Here is a 21,328-nt window from a genome sequence, read left to right as displayed (position 1 = left end):
AAGATCCTAATGAGGGGCTGTTGCACAAATGAGGCTGGGATCATCGCCACTGTTCCCTCATGTCCTTATATTCACACACATTCTGTCAACATTTATATTTAAACTTGGCATCGTTAACAAAATTATAAATACACATACCTTTCCCCCCCAGACACACAAACACACACAGTTTGTGCTGCAATGTCAGATAACGTATCATTAATTATTAATACGATTGCTCATTTTCTCACGAAGCCAAACTTTGTTACTCAGTGACACTTTGTTCACTAGTCAGCTGTGTAATTCATTTTATAATATCAGTGCTTTGTCCTGATCATGATGTATTGTCACTATATACAACCACATATGGAAGCTTTCTATATAAGTTGGTAAAACGTGTCAAAACTACATCACCATCACTCGTCCGTTCTCCTGAGATACGACAGAACATCTTTGCATAGTCGAGAGGGAACAGATCTGGTTTGAGAACTTGTTCATGTGCACAGTGTTAACTGAATATTGACACATCAAACATTTGTTTTGCTTTGGGTTCGTGAGCTGGCTGCTGTGCCTGTTGCCACTTAACCAAAAAGTGTTGTCACGTTTGCCTTTTCTTTTTAGACTGTGGCCTTGCATGCACTCTCTGTGTCTGTATTTTTCTGTCTGATCTTTTTTCCTTTAAGACATTGTCTGACTCACTCTCATCATTTGTGTGTTTTACCTGCTCAAACGTGCACTTTTCTGTCTCACCCCAGGTGTTCGCTTGTAATCCCAGAGTCACTTTGTGTGAGTGCCTGTTGTTGATACGATTCATTTATTTTTCATTTGGATTTGGTGAAGGTGGGTTCTGGAGCAGTGCAAGTACAGAATGCTCTAACATCAGAAATCCAAAACTGAGTTTCCTGGTTGAGGAGCAGAATGAGGGAGACAGTCGTTCTGATTCTGAATTCATTATGACCTTTAAAGAGCTGATGTCTTGTTCTACGTTGAGGAAACACAACACCAGGTTCAATATATTCTCTACTCTGCCGTTGACTGTTAGTGGCATCGTGTAGACATGACAGGGAAGGTGCGCCAACTTTTCTTCCCGCTCATTTTGCTACCGCTCTGTCCTCTTATGACCTGACTGTCTCTCTCTCTCTCTCTTTTTGGCTGCACAGAATATCTGATTCAAAGTTACACCACATGTGAAGTCACTGGTTTGTAGAAGGGGAATGTAAACAACAACTTTACCTCAGCTAACCTCGTGCAGCGGCTGCAGTGAACCCTGAGCTGACGAGCAGGTTTACGGCTCTGATCTGATCTGTTACACAAAGAAACCATCAAACAGACTTCATTCGAAAGATCAAAATCTGACACGCAGTTCTGCAAAGATTTTTATATTTTTGCATCTATTCCATTTACTCGAAAATGAAATGACTGTGGTTGGTAAACCTATAGCCTCTGCAGCCACTTTGTTGTCAGCTAATGGGTGTTTTGTGAGCCTGATCTCTTCTAAAACCCTCCTCTGCTGCCCAAAGATCATATTCTCTTTTGAACTATTCAATCCAAAGGTCACCGTGGTCAATGCATTGAATGTTCACGCCTTGCTCTCGATGCAAAGCAGATACTGATACTGAAGATCCAAATATTCTGCCCTCGCTTCTCTTGTGAGGTGTGAAGCGATTACATATAACGAGATTATCTGTTTTATAGACATCGTGCGGTTTGTGGTTTGAGGTCATTAAGGTCACTGCTGGAGAGACAGGGAGGCTGTGAAGGGTCTTTAACGACAAAACAAATTGCTGAGAGGGATTTTTTAAACATATTTTTTCTTTCGTGAGCTTTTGTTTATTTTTATCTTTGCTTTTATTCTACTGTTCTTGTGAGATTTATTTTATGTGTATTGACGCAGGATGAACGTTAGAGGCAACTTCTCACATGTTGCTATGGTTGTGCCATATATTCATGAATCATAAAATGCACTCAGGGTTTTTCTCTTACAACCTTACTTGTTAGATATGTTTGCATAACTGTCGTGTCTGAGTCAGTGTTTAGACTTTATTATTCTTATATTTTTATGCTACATTTAAGCATGAACTATTATCCTTAAATTAGCCCACAGTGACTTGTGTCCACTAGCAGTTAGACTACAAATATCATGCATCCCACGTTTCAGGAAACTAATGTTTCCATCACAATGAACTGTGTTGTGTTTGTCTTTTCATTGGATTTCTGTCAAACTCATGAATGTTTGAAACCAATGATTTTCTCAAATAAACAAATAAAATGGTTGACAAAATGAAACATTTTTGTTTTGTGTCAACTTATTAAGCTGAGAGGAGAAATCACTCAAGTGCTACAATTATACAATTATCATTTAAATCAGTGTTACATAATTTAGCTAATAAACATTCTGTGGTGCACTATAGCCTATATTACTGATAACAGCAACTTTGGAATCTTACATATAACATTTCATATTTTATAAACTGATCATATTTTTGCCTAAACATTGTATTTCCCTACCTGCAGTTTAATCCAGATAAACTCTGGAGAAACCGGCTGTGGACGTAATGTAGAGCACTCAAGCACTTACAGAAGTACGCACTGGATTCTGTGGCATGTCAGAAAGATGGACATGTACCAAATGTCCTCCAGGAATTGCCTTGGATACAGGGGTGGGGTGCAGCTGTGTTTGACTATGTAGGAATTACAGCAGGTTTCTGAACATGAGACGTCATCTGCTCAGTGCAGCTCCAGCCTCGGAGTTGTTGGGCAGCAGACGCACACGTCACACGAAGCGATAAGTAATTCATAGTCTGTCGAGAAATCCTTCGTCACAGTGTCATTTTCATTCCTTCCTCCATGAGACGTTTCCTACTCATTGTCCAACTCGGCCTCCCCGCTGACTCGAAGAAGAAATACAGAAGGGTGTGAACTGCCTGTTTATCTTAAAAAAGAAATCCTTCCTTCCTTTCTCTGCTTCCTCCTTCAAATAGATTCTTCCTTCCTCTCAGCGCTTTCTCCTCAAAGTCTGACATAACTCACTGTATAGTCCTTTTGAAGGAGAGTGGGAATGTACAGGGGAGAAAATCCACTGGTTTAGTGCTGTTTAGTTGTTATTCAGTAACAATTGAGGTGATATCTCCAGGAGCAGATTCAGTTATGCTAATGTGCAATGTTGCATGCAATGTCAGTTGATGTGGAAAGTGTTTCTTTCTTTCTTTCTGCATCATATTTGGATGTTTGCAGGTTCGTGCTCTTACATTTTTCAGAGCAGTGGTTCAATTCAAAAACAGAACCTGTTCTCAGAGAGCACTCCACACAATGTGCCTAACCCAATATGAAGCTTCGAGGAGCTGCCTTGTCTTTTGCAATTAATTCCTCCCATTGAAATGTGCTCCAGAAAATACATTACAAACACTGAGGATCAATTGCTACAAGACAAAGACTAAAAGCCCAAACCAGCCGTGCCGTTCTCTCCGAGCTCACTAAGTGACTCATGATTACCAGCTAAAGGGTCAAATCAAATGCGGTAAAGAGCAAGCAAATCAACAACAAAGTGTTTATTTCTAAAGAAAGGAAAGATGATGCTGAGCGAGAAATCAAACTCAGTCACGGAGCCAAACAAATACAGACACTGAAGATGACATCATGGGTCATTCAACCGAAGCCCGACAGGCTTTCTTCATGATTACAACCATAACAAGAGCAACAGCCACATCAACATCTGTCGAGTTGTTTTTTCTAATGATCAAGAACATTTGAAACACAAACTTTTTTTAATGGATATCCACAAGTGGTTGTTTAGTAACTTACTTCACATTCAGAGCGGCTCGTATCACACCACCAAGTTACATGTCTTCAAATGAACTCCCAATTGCACATACATGCACGCAGAGCATCACATGTCCAGTGTGTTATTATTGATCAGTAAATAGGATCACCCATTGTTACCCAGCAGCATTAAAAACTCACAGTGTTCCCTGTGATGTTTTGAGAACAGTGTGGTTTTCTCAGGCCCTGGGGAGCTCCTGCCTCTCTCCAGCCACACTAGCGTTTAATGAGACATCCACATGCACAGGACACACCATGCTCCATCTAATCGAATGACTTGCACAGTGGGCGGCACCTGTCCCTCCCCTTCCGCCCCTTTTCCTTCCCCGCCTTCTTCTTATGGCTTTTCCTTTGCGTCGTCTGTCCATCCTTGTTGCTCTTCTTGCATTGAACAGATCTGTGCATTTTCCTCTCCCCCCTTGACCTCTGAAACATTTTCTTTGTTCTGGTCCAATGACAAGGGAAATAACACTAATGACTTAGTGGTGATCAAAGGTTTCCTGACTGCATGAAATGACCAGGAAACATTCAAGTGGCAGCCATGATCTCGTCAAATTCTCAAAATGCTAAGGAAATGTGCTCTGATGTTTAATTTCTTATCTCCTTTGGCATTGGATACACAATTCCTTGCAGCTAAATTTCTTGATACACATCAATAACATCTGCAAATGTAAAAGTATGTTTTTTGCTGTCAGGTTCTCGTTACATTGCGAGTTCACCGGTAGCTTTATTCATCGGACAGATTTTTGTGAGCGATCAGCAAACAAGGTGAGACATCTTGGCAGAGAGAGAAGTAAAAACAAATCTGACTCCAGCCTCTAACAAGATAGGCTTGTCTGCACCATGTCACTCAATTTATCTTCACTGTCATTAACACCAGTTAATCAGAGGGTTTGGAAACACGTTCATTTCGATTATACTGAGAACAAGGTGGACAGGCTGTAATTGGCGTCAATGACAAACTGCAGCATCCTCGTTTTAACGTCCCAGCCTCATTTTCAACTCTCTAATAAAGGCATAAAATCTCCAAACCATGCATGAAATTGAAAATAAAATATAACCACAAAGATGTTCAGTTAACAGATCAGCACTCATGGAACCACCAAACAACATATTTCCTTCTTACTCCAAGAGATCTCTAACCTGGCAGATTTATTTGCCAAAATTCTGCATGAGATTTTTTTTTAAAACCCAAACCTTGGCCTCTATCAGGTACCAGTGCATCGAAGTGTTATTCAATAAACATTCACTCTCTGCAGCACTGAAACTAGTGTAACCTACAATGCATAGAGCACACAACCACATAACATATTTTTCCACGAATTCCCAATTGCACATACATGCACACAGAGCATCACATGTCCAGTGTGTTATTATTGATCAGTAAATAGGATCACCCATTGTTACCCGGCAGCATTAAAAACTCACAGTGTTCCCTGTGATGTTTTGAGAACAGTGTGGTTTTCTCAGGCCCTGGGGAGCTCCTGCCTCTCTCCAGCCACACTAGCCTTTAATGAGACATCCACATGCACAGGACACACCATGCTCCATCTAATCAAAAGACTTGCATGGAGGGCCACACCTGCCTCCCCCCACCGCCTTTTTTCCCGCCCCTTTTCTGTCCGTCTTCTTCTTCTTGCTGATCGAACAGAATGGGCGTCTGTCTGCACGGCCTGCACTGTCCATTTCTCCTTCCTCCCCTACCTCTGTCTCCCTCTTCATCCTGATCTGACTCTGCTTGACTCATATCTCAAATTGGTCCTTGTTCTGCTCCACTAAAGTGTCATCAGGAAAATGAATTTCTAACTAATGACCTTGTCTAGTGGAAGTGACTGATGGACATACTGGCATTATAGTCTCAAGAAATCCTTTTAAATACATTTATAGAAGTGGCATGTTTCTGCTATTGCATTTCCCAAAGACAACAATCTTCATTTTACAATTTTATTTTTTGCATTTTCTTTCAAAATGGGCCTTAGAATTTTTTTTTCTCACCTTTTTCCAGCTGTGATTGGTGTGTTGGTCCCTTTACTTTGTTTGATAAAGTAACGAATGAAGCTATTCGTTATATTTACCATTAGCGCTGCCAATGTGCAGCAGGAGACGATTTCATTAAGAAAGTCCTGACTTTTTCTCTCCTGCCCATGTAAGAATACAGGTCTGCATCTTAAAAAGCAGCAGTTCTCCTACAAATGCACAGGTAGCCATATTTTTTGTTAATTTTAACACCTTGGTGAAATAAACTCTGGGTGAGCTTGATGATGACCAGTCTGCCCTGTGTTAGCCACCGTCTAGCACCTGAAAACAAGAAGCTCAAGCGAATGGAGGGATGAGCCCTGGGTCATTAGCAAAAAATGAAGGATTCACGAGTTTGGAAGTTAAATAATTGTCTATTTTACTTTATGTGAGCTTGCAGAACATATCTTCTCATGCAGGGCCTAACAGTTCAGAGGGGTCTGTGTCAGTGAAAAAGACTGAATGCACAAGACAAAATACATTTACAATTTTATACATTTAGAAATAAATTCATAGATCAAATTCAATAAATGTGATACATGCGCAATTCAGACAATGATGACTTTGAGGAGTATAGTACCCTACTTTTGTTTGGCACACTGTGTTCTTTTTAAACATGTGACATGGTAAGATGTCTTGTGATATAAATAAGAGACTAATTGTTTGAAGAAGAAAATATAATTTTGATATAGTTTGATTCACTGTTCCTGCCCTCAAGCAGACATTGCTTGCATAGTTTAAATTCTATTCATGTCGCTAGGTTATATGAGCAGAGGTTATTTCCTATTTTGACAGAATAAATCAAATATGTGTGTAAACAGCAGAGATCTCGTCTGTAAAGGCAGATTCACATGTAGACGATTAGGAATCAGGCTTCAAGTTCTCAGAGTGCTCCTGGCTACCAGCTTGAACTTTGACCCCTCACTTTCAAACCAGCACAGGTTTCAATCCTGCTTTGTTGCGAGGGGAGAAAGTGCCGGCCGAGGAGGAATGATTAATGTTCTCGATGTTAAACTGCTGAAGGTGGTTTTCTTTGGAGGCTGCAGCTTGTATCTGAGGTTTGCATAAAAGGACATGTTTTGTTTACCCTGCACTGACTTCAGTCTTCTTTTTTTTAAAATTATATATGGCACCTTCTTTTCTCCAGCAACTCCCTAAACACTTCTCATCTATCTGAGAGCAGGTGAGCTGAGTCAGTTGCTCAGCGAGAAAACCTGCGTGAATTCCATTAAAAGGCGACAAAACAAAATGCATTTCACATTTCTTGGTCACATTAAATAGCTTGTCTGGTGTGGACTGGGCCAGATGAGGATTCGCAGTGATACACTTTTTGGGCTTGTTCCCAGAAATAAAGTTTCTCCTAATAGCCCAGTCCTGATTCCATGGTGTCAGACAGATCTGGTTGGAATAACTGGGTTCCTCTTTTCTAAAAGGAGCCCCGCAGGAGGAAACTTGAGCTTTGGGGACCTCAGAACTCTGGTGGTGTTCACATGAAGCACGCTTGGTGCGGTGGAGCATGTAAGTTAGGCCTGTAACGGTCTCCTCGGTGCCACCATGCGCAGAGACAGACCCGTTTTGACAGATTCCCCAGCAGGGAGAGTTTCGGTGGAGGGGAAAGGGGCGTTCACCAGTAAGTGTCAAACTCACGGATGCGTCAAGCTGCCTCACGCGCACGCAGGGGGGCAGGAAGCTGAGCTGAGCTGCTTCCAAATAAAAGCACAAGTAGGACATTTTATTTATTTTATTATATTGTTTTGGAAAACAGCCATTGCTCACCCACTACTTGTTCCTGTATGTGCATGTTTCCATATGTGTCATCAATCATCCTGTTTTTGCTGAGTGTTTTTTATTTTTGTCTCAGTGCCCCCATTAACACCCTTGTTGTGTGTGTGTGTGTGTGTGTGTGTGTGTGTGTGTGTGTGTGTGTGTGTGTGTCCAGGTATTACTCATGTTGTGGGGACCTACATTTGTTTTCTCAGTCACATCATGGGGATTTGTTTTCCTCATGGAGACAAAATAAGCCAGGTTAGGTTGTACATGCACATAGCTTTTGTTTTTTGTCTTTGTTCTTGTTTCTGTCTATGTTTTTTTTTAACTGTTTGCACTAAGAGAGTTAAGTAAAACCGGAGTCAAACTCCTCGTGTGTGTTCACATACCTGGCAATAAAAGTGATTCTGATTCTGAGATTAGCTTGAGGATCAGGGTTAAGCAAGTAGTAACTATGGAGACATGGTATTTGTATGCTTTTTAGGTGAAGCACTTCTTTTAATATGAAAAGTGCGTAAGTATGATTTATTGATTGTCATGCAATATGTAACGCTGTGAAAAAAAATATATATAAAGCTTTTGTTGTGAAAGGATAGACTGGAAACACTCCCCTGGTTGTACCGAGCTTGACGCACCTCCCTTACTGTGCGCCCTGCCCTGCTCGAGTTTGCAGTTGAGTGCGCCAGGGCAGTACGGCTGAATTATATAACTTTAATGTACTCACGGGGTTTAATGGCGCAACAGCGGAGGACTGCGCCTCAGATCCGTCGCTCCATCGCGGATTAGTCCTGAATTCCTCTCGCAGAAAGTGATCGATCACCGCCCTCCTTCATTTTTCTCCCCTGCACCGGCGACGTGTGTTAAAAGTTACCGACACAGATCGAGCGAGGCTGGGGCGCGCACACGATGGATCGCTGAACTCCTGCGGGGTTAGCGACGCTCTTGTTGACTCGAGTTTGGAGCAGTTCACGCTGCGGACGATGTTTTCCTGCCCCACGACCGGAGGGGCAGCGACGGACCCGGCTGACATTTCACTGCGCCACGCTCCTGCGAGGAAGGGGTTTCATCCGAGAGCTTGATTGGAACGGCGGACGCTGCGTAATTTCTCCGAATCTTGTTCCTCCAAACTCGGACTTAAAACGGGAGATGAGCTGAGCGGTGGGGAGTGCATTCCCCCCTTTTCACCACAGGTACGACCTATAGCTTGTCATGTTATTAGTTATTACATTGCTGCAGAAATACCGAGGCAGAGGGGGAGGAAGCTGGTTGTTGCGCCGAGGTAGGCCAACGACGAGCGGCTCCGTGCGCTGCGCTCTGCCGCGCTCGGACCTCCAGCCCCGTGCACCCTGTGACACCGAGCCAGTATCCGCCGGCAACGCGCACAGGAGCCGCTTTCTGTTCGAGAGAGAAAGAGGACAAATGCTGCACAAACTTCCACGGAGCGTGTGTTTATCAGCGCCCGCGGCTGTAGGCGTACGGTCAGCTCAGTTTCCCCTCGGCGCCAACAGGTTGCACCAAAGCTGTCATGGTGTGCGGGGGTTGTTCTCGATAAAAAGTACAATATCCAAACTTTAAACTTTACTGATAAATTCCGATTTAATGTTTCATGCCAGCCACCTTAATATGGTAAGATAGTGCATCATATATAATCTGAATGCAGCGCAGCCTATGACAGTGCAGAGTCATACATGCAGCACATATGTGGGCGGGGGAAAGTGGTAAAAGCTATGAGCAAATTAATTAAAAGAAATCTTTACAAAAACACAAAATTAGTTTTAATTCAGTGGCACTGACTTTGAAAACCCAGCTCGCTTTGTTGGTCAATTTGAGCCCCTCCAGATATGCCACTTATCACTGTTAATGATCAACAGATAAATGCTGCAGAACCCTGACATGCTAAAAGCTTATTCTTTGCATTTTTTTAAATTTCTTCTTGAACTCAGTTTGTTTTCAAATGTTGTTAAATGGCATTTTGACAGAATTTCCAATCGGCCCCCTTTCATGCAAATCGAGTGAAGTGAAGTGGCTGGAGGCCCAGAGTGGGTTCATCTCTTTCAATAGATGTATGTACACGTGCTCGCTGTTCAGTCGCACTGTCATGGGCCTCTTGACTCTTTGAGTTGAGGACACAGTTCAAAGAAATAACATGAACAATGTAGTTCATCTTATGTAATGGCTATAATCGTCTCTTGTTTTTCTTTTTTTTATACCGACCTCACCCGGCCTGGTTTGTGCCAGTTGTTCCAGTGTGGGTGTGAAAAGGGGGAGATCACATGTATTTCTTGAAAAATGAAAGGACATAAGGTGAGGGACAGCGTGGGCAGAGACATAGTGGAAGAGGCAGTAGATGTCATACAGATGTTTACCTAATCCTGTCAAAGATCTATGTTTTGATAAGCTTTTTTTAGCTTTTCCTTCTGAAATAACCTCATATGTGTCATCCTATCCATCAACTCTGTTTTCATAGGCTAACCATGTCGTATCTCTCTCTCACTGTGTGTGTGTTGTGTCCCCTTAACCCCCCCCCCAATGTCCTGTCAGGATAAAGATATGGATCAGGGTGGACTGAAGCGCAACTGTAATCGAGACGACAGCCTGACATTTGGGGAGACAGCAGTCGGAGTAGGCAGTGACACAGGTGACACGGCTGGTTCGCTGCTCCAACCCGCTGCGATGCACCTGCCCAGCCCCAGTTCCCTGCCCCAGCTAACGGTGGCCCCAAACGGAGGGGCTGGCACCAAAGACCAGGGGGAGTTCGGAGGTCTCTTTGAGTCCCCTCGTGGCCAGTGTGAAGGGTCAGAAATGAAGGAGGGTAAAATCATCAGATTGCAGAAACGAAAACACCACCTGGATATTGGTATGTTCAACATGGAGGACAATTTGTCGTTGCTGAACCAGAATATTTCTGATCTCAACCGGACGTCCACCTCTGTCATCAGTACTTCAGACACCTCCGTCCTGGGCAAACTGCCTTTGCCCAACCTTTTCCCCCAGCACATCAAGCAGGAGGGAGGTTTTTCTCTGGAAAAGGAGCTGGGCACTTACGGTGGACATACAGGCGGCGGCCCGTGTGATTTGGATGGCAACAGCGGTCACCTTATTGAGGATACCGAGATCTGGCAAGACCTGGACCTCCCTAATTCATTGCCAGAAATCAGTGATTTTGAGTTGGATTCAGAGGTGGCACACTTGGATAACATCCTACATGACAGCAGCGGCGGTTGCGGTCCTGACGGCAGTTTGCTTAAGGAAACAAAGGTCCTGGTGGGCAACGGAGGAAACTGTACCGATGTGAATGGCACCGACCAGCAGCACCCCTTACAGCATCATCAGCACCAGCAGCAGCAGCACCGCCACCTGCTACAGCACCAGCAACATCAGTTACACCATCAACATCAGCAGCCTCCATCGCTTCTCTCCAGCGTCATGATCAAGGAGGAGAAAGATCACGACAACTCTTTCATCCACATCCGCACACCTGGCGTTGTCAAACAGGAGAAGCAGGAGAATGGCAGTTTCTGCCAGTCGCAGTGTCTCCAGAGCAGCATGAGCTCTCTGCACGGAGGAGGCCCGATGTCCTCGACCATGGGAGCCGGCGCAGTACCTGGCTACCACTACAAAGCCAGCCCGTCCTCCACCGTGGGCCTACAAGACCAGAAGCCTTTTGGCATTTTCTCGAATCTGCCTGCAGTCGCGGAGAGCTGGACGAGGGGGGGCAGGTTTGGAGAGCCGTCCGGGATACAGAGGGGCAACGATGGGCTCCCCTCCGCAGCCATGTCACCCTTCTCTGTCAGCTTCTCCAGGTAGGTCGCTTAAAATAACTTTATCCTGCTCTCGTGACTGCATGCAAAGAGGAAACTAATTCCCACTGTATTCCAGTCTGAGCTGTAACAGGTTTTTCCTGATCAAATGTCCTCCAGACTCGGTGACCTGTTCTGGTCATCTTTAAAGTCTGATACATATCTGTCAGAGTAAAAATCATTAGCAGTGTGGCAAGACCATCAATATGGTACATTTTAACAGGGAAAAAAGTCTATGAAAAGGTTAAGTATCACCTTATAAAACTGCTAAACCTTTCTGAGAAATTACACAATTGTATCTGTAATGTGTGAAAGTGAATACCAGAATGATTTAGAGACATTTCAAGTTCTTTTCTTCTAAACTAAAACACCAAAAAAACTTATTGTGTATTGCGCTCCTCCTGAAATCAGATCAGGTTCAGAGTGATGTATCAGGACACCTCACATCCCCACAGGACACCTTGAGTGTGGATTTGGGGAGATTAAAGTATTTAAGCCAGTGAGTCAGACAGTGTGATTCTAGCTGAGCAGCTGGAAAGGAGGGAGCTCAGGTGGTTTGTATGTTCTTCTGTGACAGTTATTGTTATTTTTCTTTTTGGGATGGAGGGCTAGCATCCCTGGGGTGGAGGGCATCTGGTGCTTATCGCCTGCAATTGGCTCAATCGTTGCTCCGATTCATTAACATCACATCATATTTTAGGAATGCCATGGCAAATGGAAAATCTTGTTGTTTTTTTAACGGGATTATTGTCAGAGGAAAAAGATGCAAGACGAGGTGATGAGTTAGTTTTGGAGCTGCCAGGTTTCAAGGATAAAGGTTGCAGCTTTGGTGATATTTTGGTTTCTTAATAGTCAGATATTGAAAATCTGTGTTTTTCTAATACAACTATGAAATTTTCCATGCTCCGTGTTCTTGTGTTTTTCCAGAAATGTGTTGTAAGAAAGCTCTCGTCACAAAGATATCACAGTTACGTAATCGTGCAATCTCACAGGAAATGATTCATTGTGAAAACAGGGTATGTGCATTTCGGAGGATGCAGTACAGTCATGTTCAGTGAGAGGGAAACAAATCTCATGAGAAAGTCAGGGGAGTGCAGCGCGATGAGAATGAGAAGTGTCCGGTGGGCGCGCTTCACTTCAGCTTAGCAGTGCTATCTGATAACTGCACTGGCTGTGAGTGCACTATTCAAAGAGAGTTATAAACTTGCTGCTTTACGAGAGTCTTTGTGAACGCAGCTCGAACGGGCACATCCCAGGATGTTGTTTGACAAATGTGGCGTAAACATCATGAGTGAGCCTTGCTTTGTAAACGTCAATCTCCCTGCTGTCACACTGACATGCTCCTGGGTCATTGTGCTGTTAACCAGTTTGAACTGTGTTTAAAGTCTCTTCAGTGATGGTTTATATGTATAATCCATAATCTCATTTTAAGCAACTGTTTGTTTGAGGTATTTTATTGACATATAAAACACTAAAGACTTTAATTCTACTATAAACATTGACTCAAAAAGTCTAAATGTGTCATGAAATTATATTTGCTCTTCTTGTGTTTTATTATTTTATCATTTGCTAATATTAGTGGTGTTTTAAAGAACTGAGTTTGCTAAGTGCCGCTGTACCTGAGCTACTTCTGTCAGTTCTCCTTGCATGTGTGTGTGTTGTCCTGTTGTTTTTCTCTTTTCTCTCAGCCCTAAGGCTCTGTGAGGCCAGCGCAGACATATGTACCATGTGAACAATTCGTTACAAAAACGAGAAGAAACACAACAAATGTGCAAATATTGTGCAACAGAAAACATAGATTAGCAATAATTACTCTTTTCTTGTTTGTCTTATTCTTTGAAATGATCAGGAAAGTTTCAAGCTTCATATTAGGTATTTAGTCATGTTAGAGGTAGAAAATTGATTTCAGAATAAAATCTTCACATTATTATGAAAGTAAGGCTGCAACTAATGCTCATTTTCATCAGTAGTTTATCATTTGTCTTCTACCCAACTCATGATTTCTAAATTAAAATCTTCTTATGATGTGTTTTATATGACCAACATTGAAAAATATGCACCATCACACATACAAAGCACAAATTTACAACTGGAGCAAGAACATAATTAGATTTTATTTAAACTGTATGATCTGATATTTGTCATTATGACACTTTCCTGGCACATTTTAAAAGAAGCCTACCCCAGCAACCAATACTGTTGGCACAAATAAGCAATATGACAACGTGATTAACCTTTAGCCTTTTGCAAGATCAAATTTAAGTCAAGGGAGGTGGCACATGTAGTGACTGTTTACAAGAGATTTCATCTGGGCATTTCTTTTGGCGTGATGACGAGAGGAGTCATGGCAAACACAAAGTGGTAGCCTGAAAGAAAACTAAATCTGTGTCATTATGGCAACATTTTGGTTTGAGGCTGACAAAGTTGAATAATTGTTGTGAGAAGTAAAACCACCATGTGTCTCTCACAGGGTTGAAACCATCTGAGATGTTCATGCAATGAAACCAAAAATATTCCATTTTGATTCTTTCCCCTGCTTCTCCATGTTTCTCTGTTTCCTTTGTGTGTATGTGTGGAGGAAGTGTGTCAGGAGGAGAGACGTACGTGCATTGCGCAGGTTATATTCTCCGTACATTAGCATTTTTTCCCATGGAGAAATCCACACGGTATTGGTCGACTGGGATACCGCTCCCACCTTGGTCGCTCAGTTGTTATGCTGATTGTTGCCACTACACTCAGGTTTTTCTTTCTATTTTAGTGTTAAATAGTGGTTTGTAAACAAGCTTAGAGGATCAGTAGTGCTTTCAAGAGGACTGGAGTCGATACACCCTATTTCACGGGCTCTCTCAGTGTCATTATGTTCCCCTCGGTGGGGCATCAGCTGAGTCCACTGGGACATCTGGTGGTCTGTTATAGCATTTGGCTTAATATCAATCCAGCTTTAAAATTTTCACACCGACGCAACTGTAATATCGAATGACTGGCTTCTAACATGAGTTAGCATAGCAGCCTACTCCATGTACGGTACTGTATATCATGGAGCCCACTTAGCTCTACTATGGGAATTTTCTGCACAGATGGAACACAATTTGGCTCGATCACATTGCTTGGCTCCAGCCTTCTGTTATATAACTGATAATTAAATAGACAAATGACTCTTCAAGCTCAGGGTTAAATGGGGCCCTTGAAACTTTCTTTCAAAAAGCATGATGCTACGTTTATTAGTTAGATGTTCAGTTATTTTCTTTTTTTGCTAATCGGAATCATTATATAGTGCATTGTTTTTTACATGCAGAAAACATTCAGCTGTACAGGACATGTATGTTATGCATGTTGAAGTTTAAAACTGCGCCATAAGACGTCCTGAGCCACGCTGACTGTAAAAACAGTTGAAAAGCTGATGTAAACTCGTCTCGTGTCAGTGTGTGCCAGCTGTGGACAGCAAGACAGACAGTCTGTGTGTGTTTCTGTGTGTGTATGTTTGTACACACAGAGGCTGGGAGGCCACGTGTACATATCTGCTCTGGCGTGCTGTTGCGTCTCTCTCCTTAGACTGCTACTCACTTTTTTTCTTCTCACCTACTCACCCCTGATAAGCTTCTCCGAGCTCTCTGTATTTCACAGAGGCATGCGAGGGCTGAACACACAAAGATGTCGTGTACACGCACGCACACACACACACACACACACACACACACACACACACACACACACACACACAGACTCTTGTGTTAGAAGTGTGCTTCAGATTGTAGAATACAAAGCAAACTCTCACACACATCTTTTTTTTTTACATGCAGACTTTGGTTTTGTTCGACGTTTTGAAATGTTAAAGTCACTGTTCATTGCCAAATTATATTTTTGCAGCTGCATCTTAAAATAGGCTAGACAGGTTTTCTGCCAGACCTGAGTTTGCTGATGCATCGTGGTAAAGCTGTGGTGGGGCAGGAGGCTTCATGCTCTACTTTAAAAAACGTATGTCAGTTTGGCACATTGGTTTCAGGCCTGTGTGTGATTAGATGTCCTAACCTTCACCCTTGCAATGGTATCTCATTCTGAGTCTCACTTAACATCATAAAACCACTGAAACAGGTTGCACAACCATGCCTCTCTATATGGAATATTCTTAAATATATGAGCTTATCAGATGTAGATGTTCTTGTGGTGTGAAACATTGACAGTTTGAGAGAAAATCAATAAAATAGAGTGCCCGGCTTATATCTTTAGCTGCAAGTGGCAATCTGGCCTCCTTCCTGGGATAGAAGCTAAGGGCCCGTGAACAAAGTGCACAGTCTGTTCACAGTTTGAGAGACTGATCCGAGGGGCCAATAGAAGGGAGGAGTTGTGCAGCAGCAGAAACATAAACATGAGTTGTTGAACTTGTGGGGCGTGTTCCCTAATGTAAAAAACCCTAATGATGACGATGATTACGATGATGTTTGGGTTAATAATTATGATATAATTACCCTTTATTTTCAGTCAGAGCTTGGTATGAGTGCAGTGCCCTGGTTGTCTGCCCACCTTTGTGTATTACAGTTACATTTTTTATAGGTAACAGACATATCATCTTTGTTTTTACTGGAAGTTGCAACTGCATTGTACCATTTTGTTTCCAGTTGTGGTCACAAATGTTCTGACGGGGAAAAAACCCTGACGCAAAATGCGCTTGTTGAATTAAATTGAGTAGTTTGTTGACACACAACACAACAGCTTTGACTGATATACTGATGTACTTATTTTACACAACTCTGCTGATTCAAAGTAAATCAATCAAAGATCATAACTAAAATATATCAAACTGAATGTTATGTTTGATTTAATGGATGAAAGTTGATTTTATTAAATTGTTTGCATCATGTGATTCACATTTTTAATTATGACAAAACAGTCTGAATAAATTCTTATATTGTTATATTGTTTTTCGAACAAATCCTGCAGTATTATTATCTGCTGGAGTTTTGATATATATATATTTTTTCAACATTAGATGAATGACACTGTTCTTGAATTGCTTGTGCATACATTTTATAAACTGGACACGCTGGATATCTGATGTCCTACTGCAAGTGTCTTTCAGTCCTTTAACAACAGCTACTTCAGGTAAAAGGTCATTGACACAAAACTTAAAGCCAAACTAGGTCAGACTCATGTCTGTTGACAGTTTCCTGGATTTGTAATCTCTGAGATTATGCCAACCTCAATCCACATTGTTTGCTTGAGTTCCCGTTGCTTAATAGGCTTACTGATAACCTTTGATGCATGCAAGACTATGTTTCCCTCCTCTTTTCCTTTTGCGGCATCTTGTGGTTTAATTACCACTTTCTGCAGCTTGTTTCCACCATCCTTCATCATTTGTTAATGCTGATGCAGTTTCTGTTCTCTGACTGATGAACCAGATGAGGCCTCAAACTTTCAGGGGGCGCAAACATGGCAGTGTGTTGTTGAGTGTGTGGAAATGTTCTGGTGCCTTGTATTACATTAACAGTGGAGATGTATCATAAAGCTGTTAGTGGATATCACTTGTGCTTCTAACTTGTTAAAGTCACTGTGAAACTAACAGATCGAGCTGATACCATATTGGTGCTGTTTCTTTAAATAGGCTTTATACATATCAGTCTGATCATCAGCCATAATATATTTCTAAACAAGAATTTCTTTCTTTCACTCTGACTTGTTGTTACTCTTCCTCCCTCTTCCTGTCTTAGCCGCCCCTCCCCTGTGGATACTACTGTACTGAATCTTTGAAGCAGGCCTGACTCGAGCCATGCACTGAACACCTAGTTCTTCTGTATTTTCACCGCAGGAGGTGCATGTGTGAACGCAAATGTCCGAGTGAGACGCTCCGCAGTTTCTGCTGATTTTCTTTGCCTGGCCTCCTGGTATTATATCTGTAGATATCCAGGGAGAATCTGATGTGTGAACACAGCGTGTCTGACTGTGAAAAGTCACTGACACAAACGTAGAAGACACCGACGAAGTGTTCTTGACGATAACAGCTCACAACGGTGTCTATGTGTTGTCAAGAAAATCACCTGATCTCCTGAGTTAATATGTCTTTTCCTGCCTCTGTCTGCAGCACACAGCTACTCCTCAGCTGAATAACGCTGAGAATTTGATGGTGTTGTCAACGTGTCTGTGCAGAGAACCTCAGGCTGCTTTGTGCATGTGTGAAAGGCAAACTGTGGGTTAACTCAGTTGCCAGATTTTACACGCAGATCATGTCTGAAAACGGCTTTAGGTTCACTGTATTGCAGGGAACCAAAGCAGGTCTAGGCCTCTTAGCAGCCAAGCTGTTTTTAAGACTGTTCTGGTGACTGAGGGCTTGTTTACGTTCGGTGTTAGGTGTTGAACATATCTGAGGCCTGTGTAACAGGCCACATGATGGATTTAACCTCTTTTTGCAGGACAAAATGAAAACAAGGTAAAAGGGAACCATCAGGATTAAGCGTTCAGAACCGCCACAGGAGGTATTACATTAGCAGGTTGAATCAACTCTGAAGTTGTGGTTTGTGATGTTATTGACCTCTTACCTAATATGAATTTACTGTGCTGTCTATAGAGAATATGTTTTATAGCTAATCATAATGTCTTAAATCCACCTCCTTCAAATCACACTTGCAGAACACACTCATATATGATGATATACATTATTTGGTCTGTTCTGGTCTACACTACATATCCAGTTAATGACTATTTAATATTTATAATTATTGTTTATTTAGTAACATCAAAACAACTGTCACAGATCCCATTAAAATCAACACACACTCTACAAAAATATTTGAATATACAAAAAACAACTGTGGCTATGTAGCCTTCAAGTCATAAATAAAAAGAAAAAATACATTAACATTATAAAGCACAACAGTGGCCTGTAAGAAAATTATGAGATTTACACAGGACATGCAATGTGCACCTGTCCCGATGCCAAAGCAGCGGCAGCAACCATCCTGCAATGGCGGGTCAGTATTATTCAGTGCCTCCGGTACCGTGACATTTTTAGAATTCTGGCATCGACTTGGTATCGAAGTATTAGTTCTCGTGACATTCCTAGAACAGACAAATACATACAACAACAAATGCCTCATTGCCCATCATGTGAAGTCAGTGTGCGGTGAATCTAGCTGGGTGGAATTTCTTGGTTTACACCAATAATCTTCAGAATAGAGTACTTGTTGAATTCCTCCAGCAGGTCCCCTTTTAACACACCCTTGCCTAATGAATTATGGGATGGCCTTACAATACTATGTTTGAAGGTTCCTGTAATTGTCTCTGCATATGTCTTAACCCTCATGCTTTTGATGGCATTTTACGGGAAGTAGCTCAGCTCGCAACAAAAGGGACCAGAAACGGACAGCAATAACATGATAATCGGGGTCTGTTTGTAAAATGACATAAGTTTGTTTCTTTCTCAGCTACATTACAAAAAAAAGTTGTGCAAGCAAACTGTGCTCAGATACGACAGGAGTGAGCGTAAATATAGCTCCGCCTAATCTGACTCTCTCTGCTTCATAAACAGAGGACTGAGGTTATTAAGTTTGGCAACAACTCAAGACAGGAAACAGGAAGTGTGGAGTCTGGTGGCTATAAAGGCTCCGACCGCTGGTCTTTTTGCTCTGTGTCAAAAAAAAAAAATTCAAAAAATGACTTTATTATTGTTATCGTTTATCATTATGTAGGTACCTTGATCAGAAGTTGAGACCGATTTACGCATCTATACAAATCGTTTCCCACTTTGTGGCTGGGAGTGGCACACAGCGTGCAGCACGATTCATTGCCACAGATAAACTTCTGTGGGAAACGCTGATGTTGCTCCATATTCTCGCATATGTGTATATTTGGGTTGAGATCTGGTGATTGCAAAAGTTATAGCATACGATCCACATCATTTTTACAGTCCTCATAGGTCCAGAGAGCCACTGAGCTCTTCATGCAAACATCCATAAACATGTTTCTCCACCCATATTTCGGTATTCCCTCTAATATGTCACCTGTTGATTGAGTTTAATCAATGGAGACAGTCTACAGAAGTCATTTATTTTAGATTCAGGGGTTAAAACAGTAAGATCCTACTCAGCTACTAGATCTAAATGTAACTGCTTCATTAGCCACATTGCTTGTCAAATCTCTCATTCCTCTCTTCTAAGACAAATGTGTATATCAGTTCATTTTATTTATGTGCTGTGTTCTACTGTAAGTCCTGGGAATTCTGTGACATGTCAAGACATGTTTTCTGATTGACGAATCATGTCGTTGGAATTTCCTGTCTTTCCAGCTTTCTGAGCCATCCGTTTAAAAAGCCTGACGGCAGTTGGACACTGTGCCATTGTGGTTTTGTATTGGTCTGTTTTTCTGTGGAGGATTCTGTTGCTCGGTTTATGTTGTGCAGCCGTTCTGTGTGGGCTGTCGATCACTTCCTCTCTCCGTCTGTCTCTCATCTCCAACACAGATGTTTAATCCCTCCTTCCCGAGTCAGCAAGGGGACAAATGCCCTTAATCTGTAGGAGGAATGCGCATGTCACTCGTCTTCTGCATGTTCCTGATTGGACTAAATGAAAAGTAGGCCGGGTGTGCCTGGGTTTGATTGCCAAGGTTCAAGGATCACTTTTAGTTAAACTGTTTATCTTCCCCTTAAACAGAACTAGGACGAATTCAAAAGGGAATTTGATTTCCACTTGGTTTTTGTTAGTTCTCTGTAGGTTGAACTAACGAATTCTGTAATCATCAATGAAATTAATCATGCTTAAATTATCTCTCTGATTGCATAGTATGAATTTCAGTTATATCTGATGATACTTTTCCTTTTATGAGATTGTCCTGTGTAAAACAAGCCCATAGATTGTCTGTGCAAGCAGCTTATTGCAACCCATGCTTGTGTTTTATTGTTAGGAGACCTCTAGTGTAATGACTTATGGTAATTATGTAAGTAGTAAAGGAAGAAATCAGGTGACGTAGAGTGACAAGGTCCACGTTAGTCGAAGGTTGGAGTGAATGGATGGGTTGACAAAACACAGGACTTTGACCCTGGAGATCACTGTTTGTTTCCCATGTGAAGTTCCTCTTTTCTATCATTGTTACCAGAGTAAAAAACTATAACTGGTGAAAACTGTTTTTGGCGACGGTAATTTGACAGAAGTGGAGACCTTCCTCGCAGCTCTGCAGTGGTAGTAGGACACTCCTGCACAATTCTTCTTGTGAATGAGGTTTCAGCTTTCTAGCTATCAGCTAATCAGTACAATTCTGACATGCATGTCTCTGTCGGGGTGTGGTCTTGTGAAGGCTGCTTGTTCGGCTCCCAAACTCTGCTGACGAGCAATAACTTGATCCAAGTGTGTTTGTTTTTGCAGTGCATTCATCTTCGATGCATGTTTCTTCCTGTATTGATAATCAACCCTTTTTCATCACTGTGCACGTGTTCCTTCAAATTAGGTAGATTATGCTTCTCGTTTGTCAGTTTCTCTTGGATATTGCTACATTACACATCTCCTTTCCTTTTCTTGCTGTGATGACACACAACATACGTTTACTCTGACCGTAACATTTCAGGGCCTCAGCTGGAAGGGAAGACTCTGAAGTACTACACTACTCTTCAACCACTATGTTATTTTCTTTAATTGCAGAAAATTATCATTTGTGGATGGCCTGATGGCCGGGTCAAACTGTCTCGTGGCTATGATGCTGGACATTCCTCACCCCTGCACTAGATGAACTATGGGTCATATCAAACGGTACAACATGGTTGTACAGGTTGGAGGACTTGTTGCATTGTACTTATTCAACTAAGTCTAAATTCTAGACCAATGTGCACAAATAAGGTTTAGAAAAGAAGTGTTGGTGAGTTTACAGTGTATTTTGGAGATTTTCTTCCTTTCACTCCTCTACTGGGTGACTGTTGGAGAGTGCACCTGACACTCTCAATGTCGCTAGGGAGGCAGAGTAACCGTGGA

General features: G+C 42.1%; 1 protein-coding gene across 4 annotated transcripts in view; it reads left to right on the top strand.

The window, feature by feature from the left end:
- Positions 1-8,223: 8,223 nt before the first annotated feature.
- The window catches only part of LOC109635852 (glucocorticoid receptor-like), a 66,065-nt gene continuing 52,960 nt past the window's right edge, over positions 8,224-21,328 (top strand). Inside the window, exons 1-3 of one of the 4 annotated variants that reach the window (XM_069539670.1) lie at positions 8,224-8,771; positions 9,820-9,885; positions 10,123-11,384. In XM_069539670.1, coding sequence (XP_069395771.1) covers positions 9,871-9,885; positions 10,123-11,384 — 1,277 coding nt within the window. In that variant the 5' untranslated portion in view covers positions 8,224-8,771; positions 9,820-9,870. The remainder of the gene's footprint in view (positions 8,772-9,819; positions 9,886-10,122; positions 11,385-21,328) is intronic. The other 3 variants (XM_069539671.1, XM_020097295.2, XM_020097294.2) reach the window with 3 other exon arrangements.

This window comes from Paralichthys olivaceus, chromosome 15, assembly GCF_024713975.1.
Source record: "Paralichthys olivaceus isolate ysfri-2021 chromosome 15, ASM2471397v2, whole genome shotgun sequence".
NCBI lineage: Eukaryota > Metazoa > Chordata > Actinopteri > Pleuronectiformes > Paralichthyidae > Paralichthys > Paralichthys olivaceus.
The sequence above is the reverse complement of the archived record's forward strand: the minus strand, read 5'-3'. Positions and strand labels throughout refer to the sequence as shown.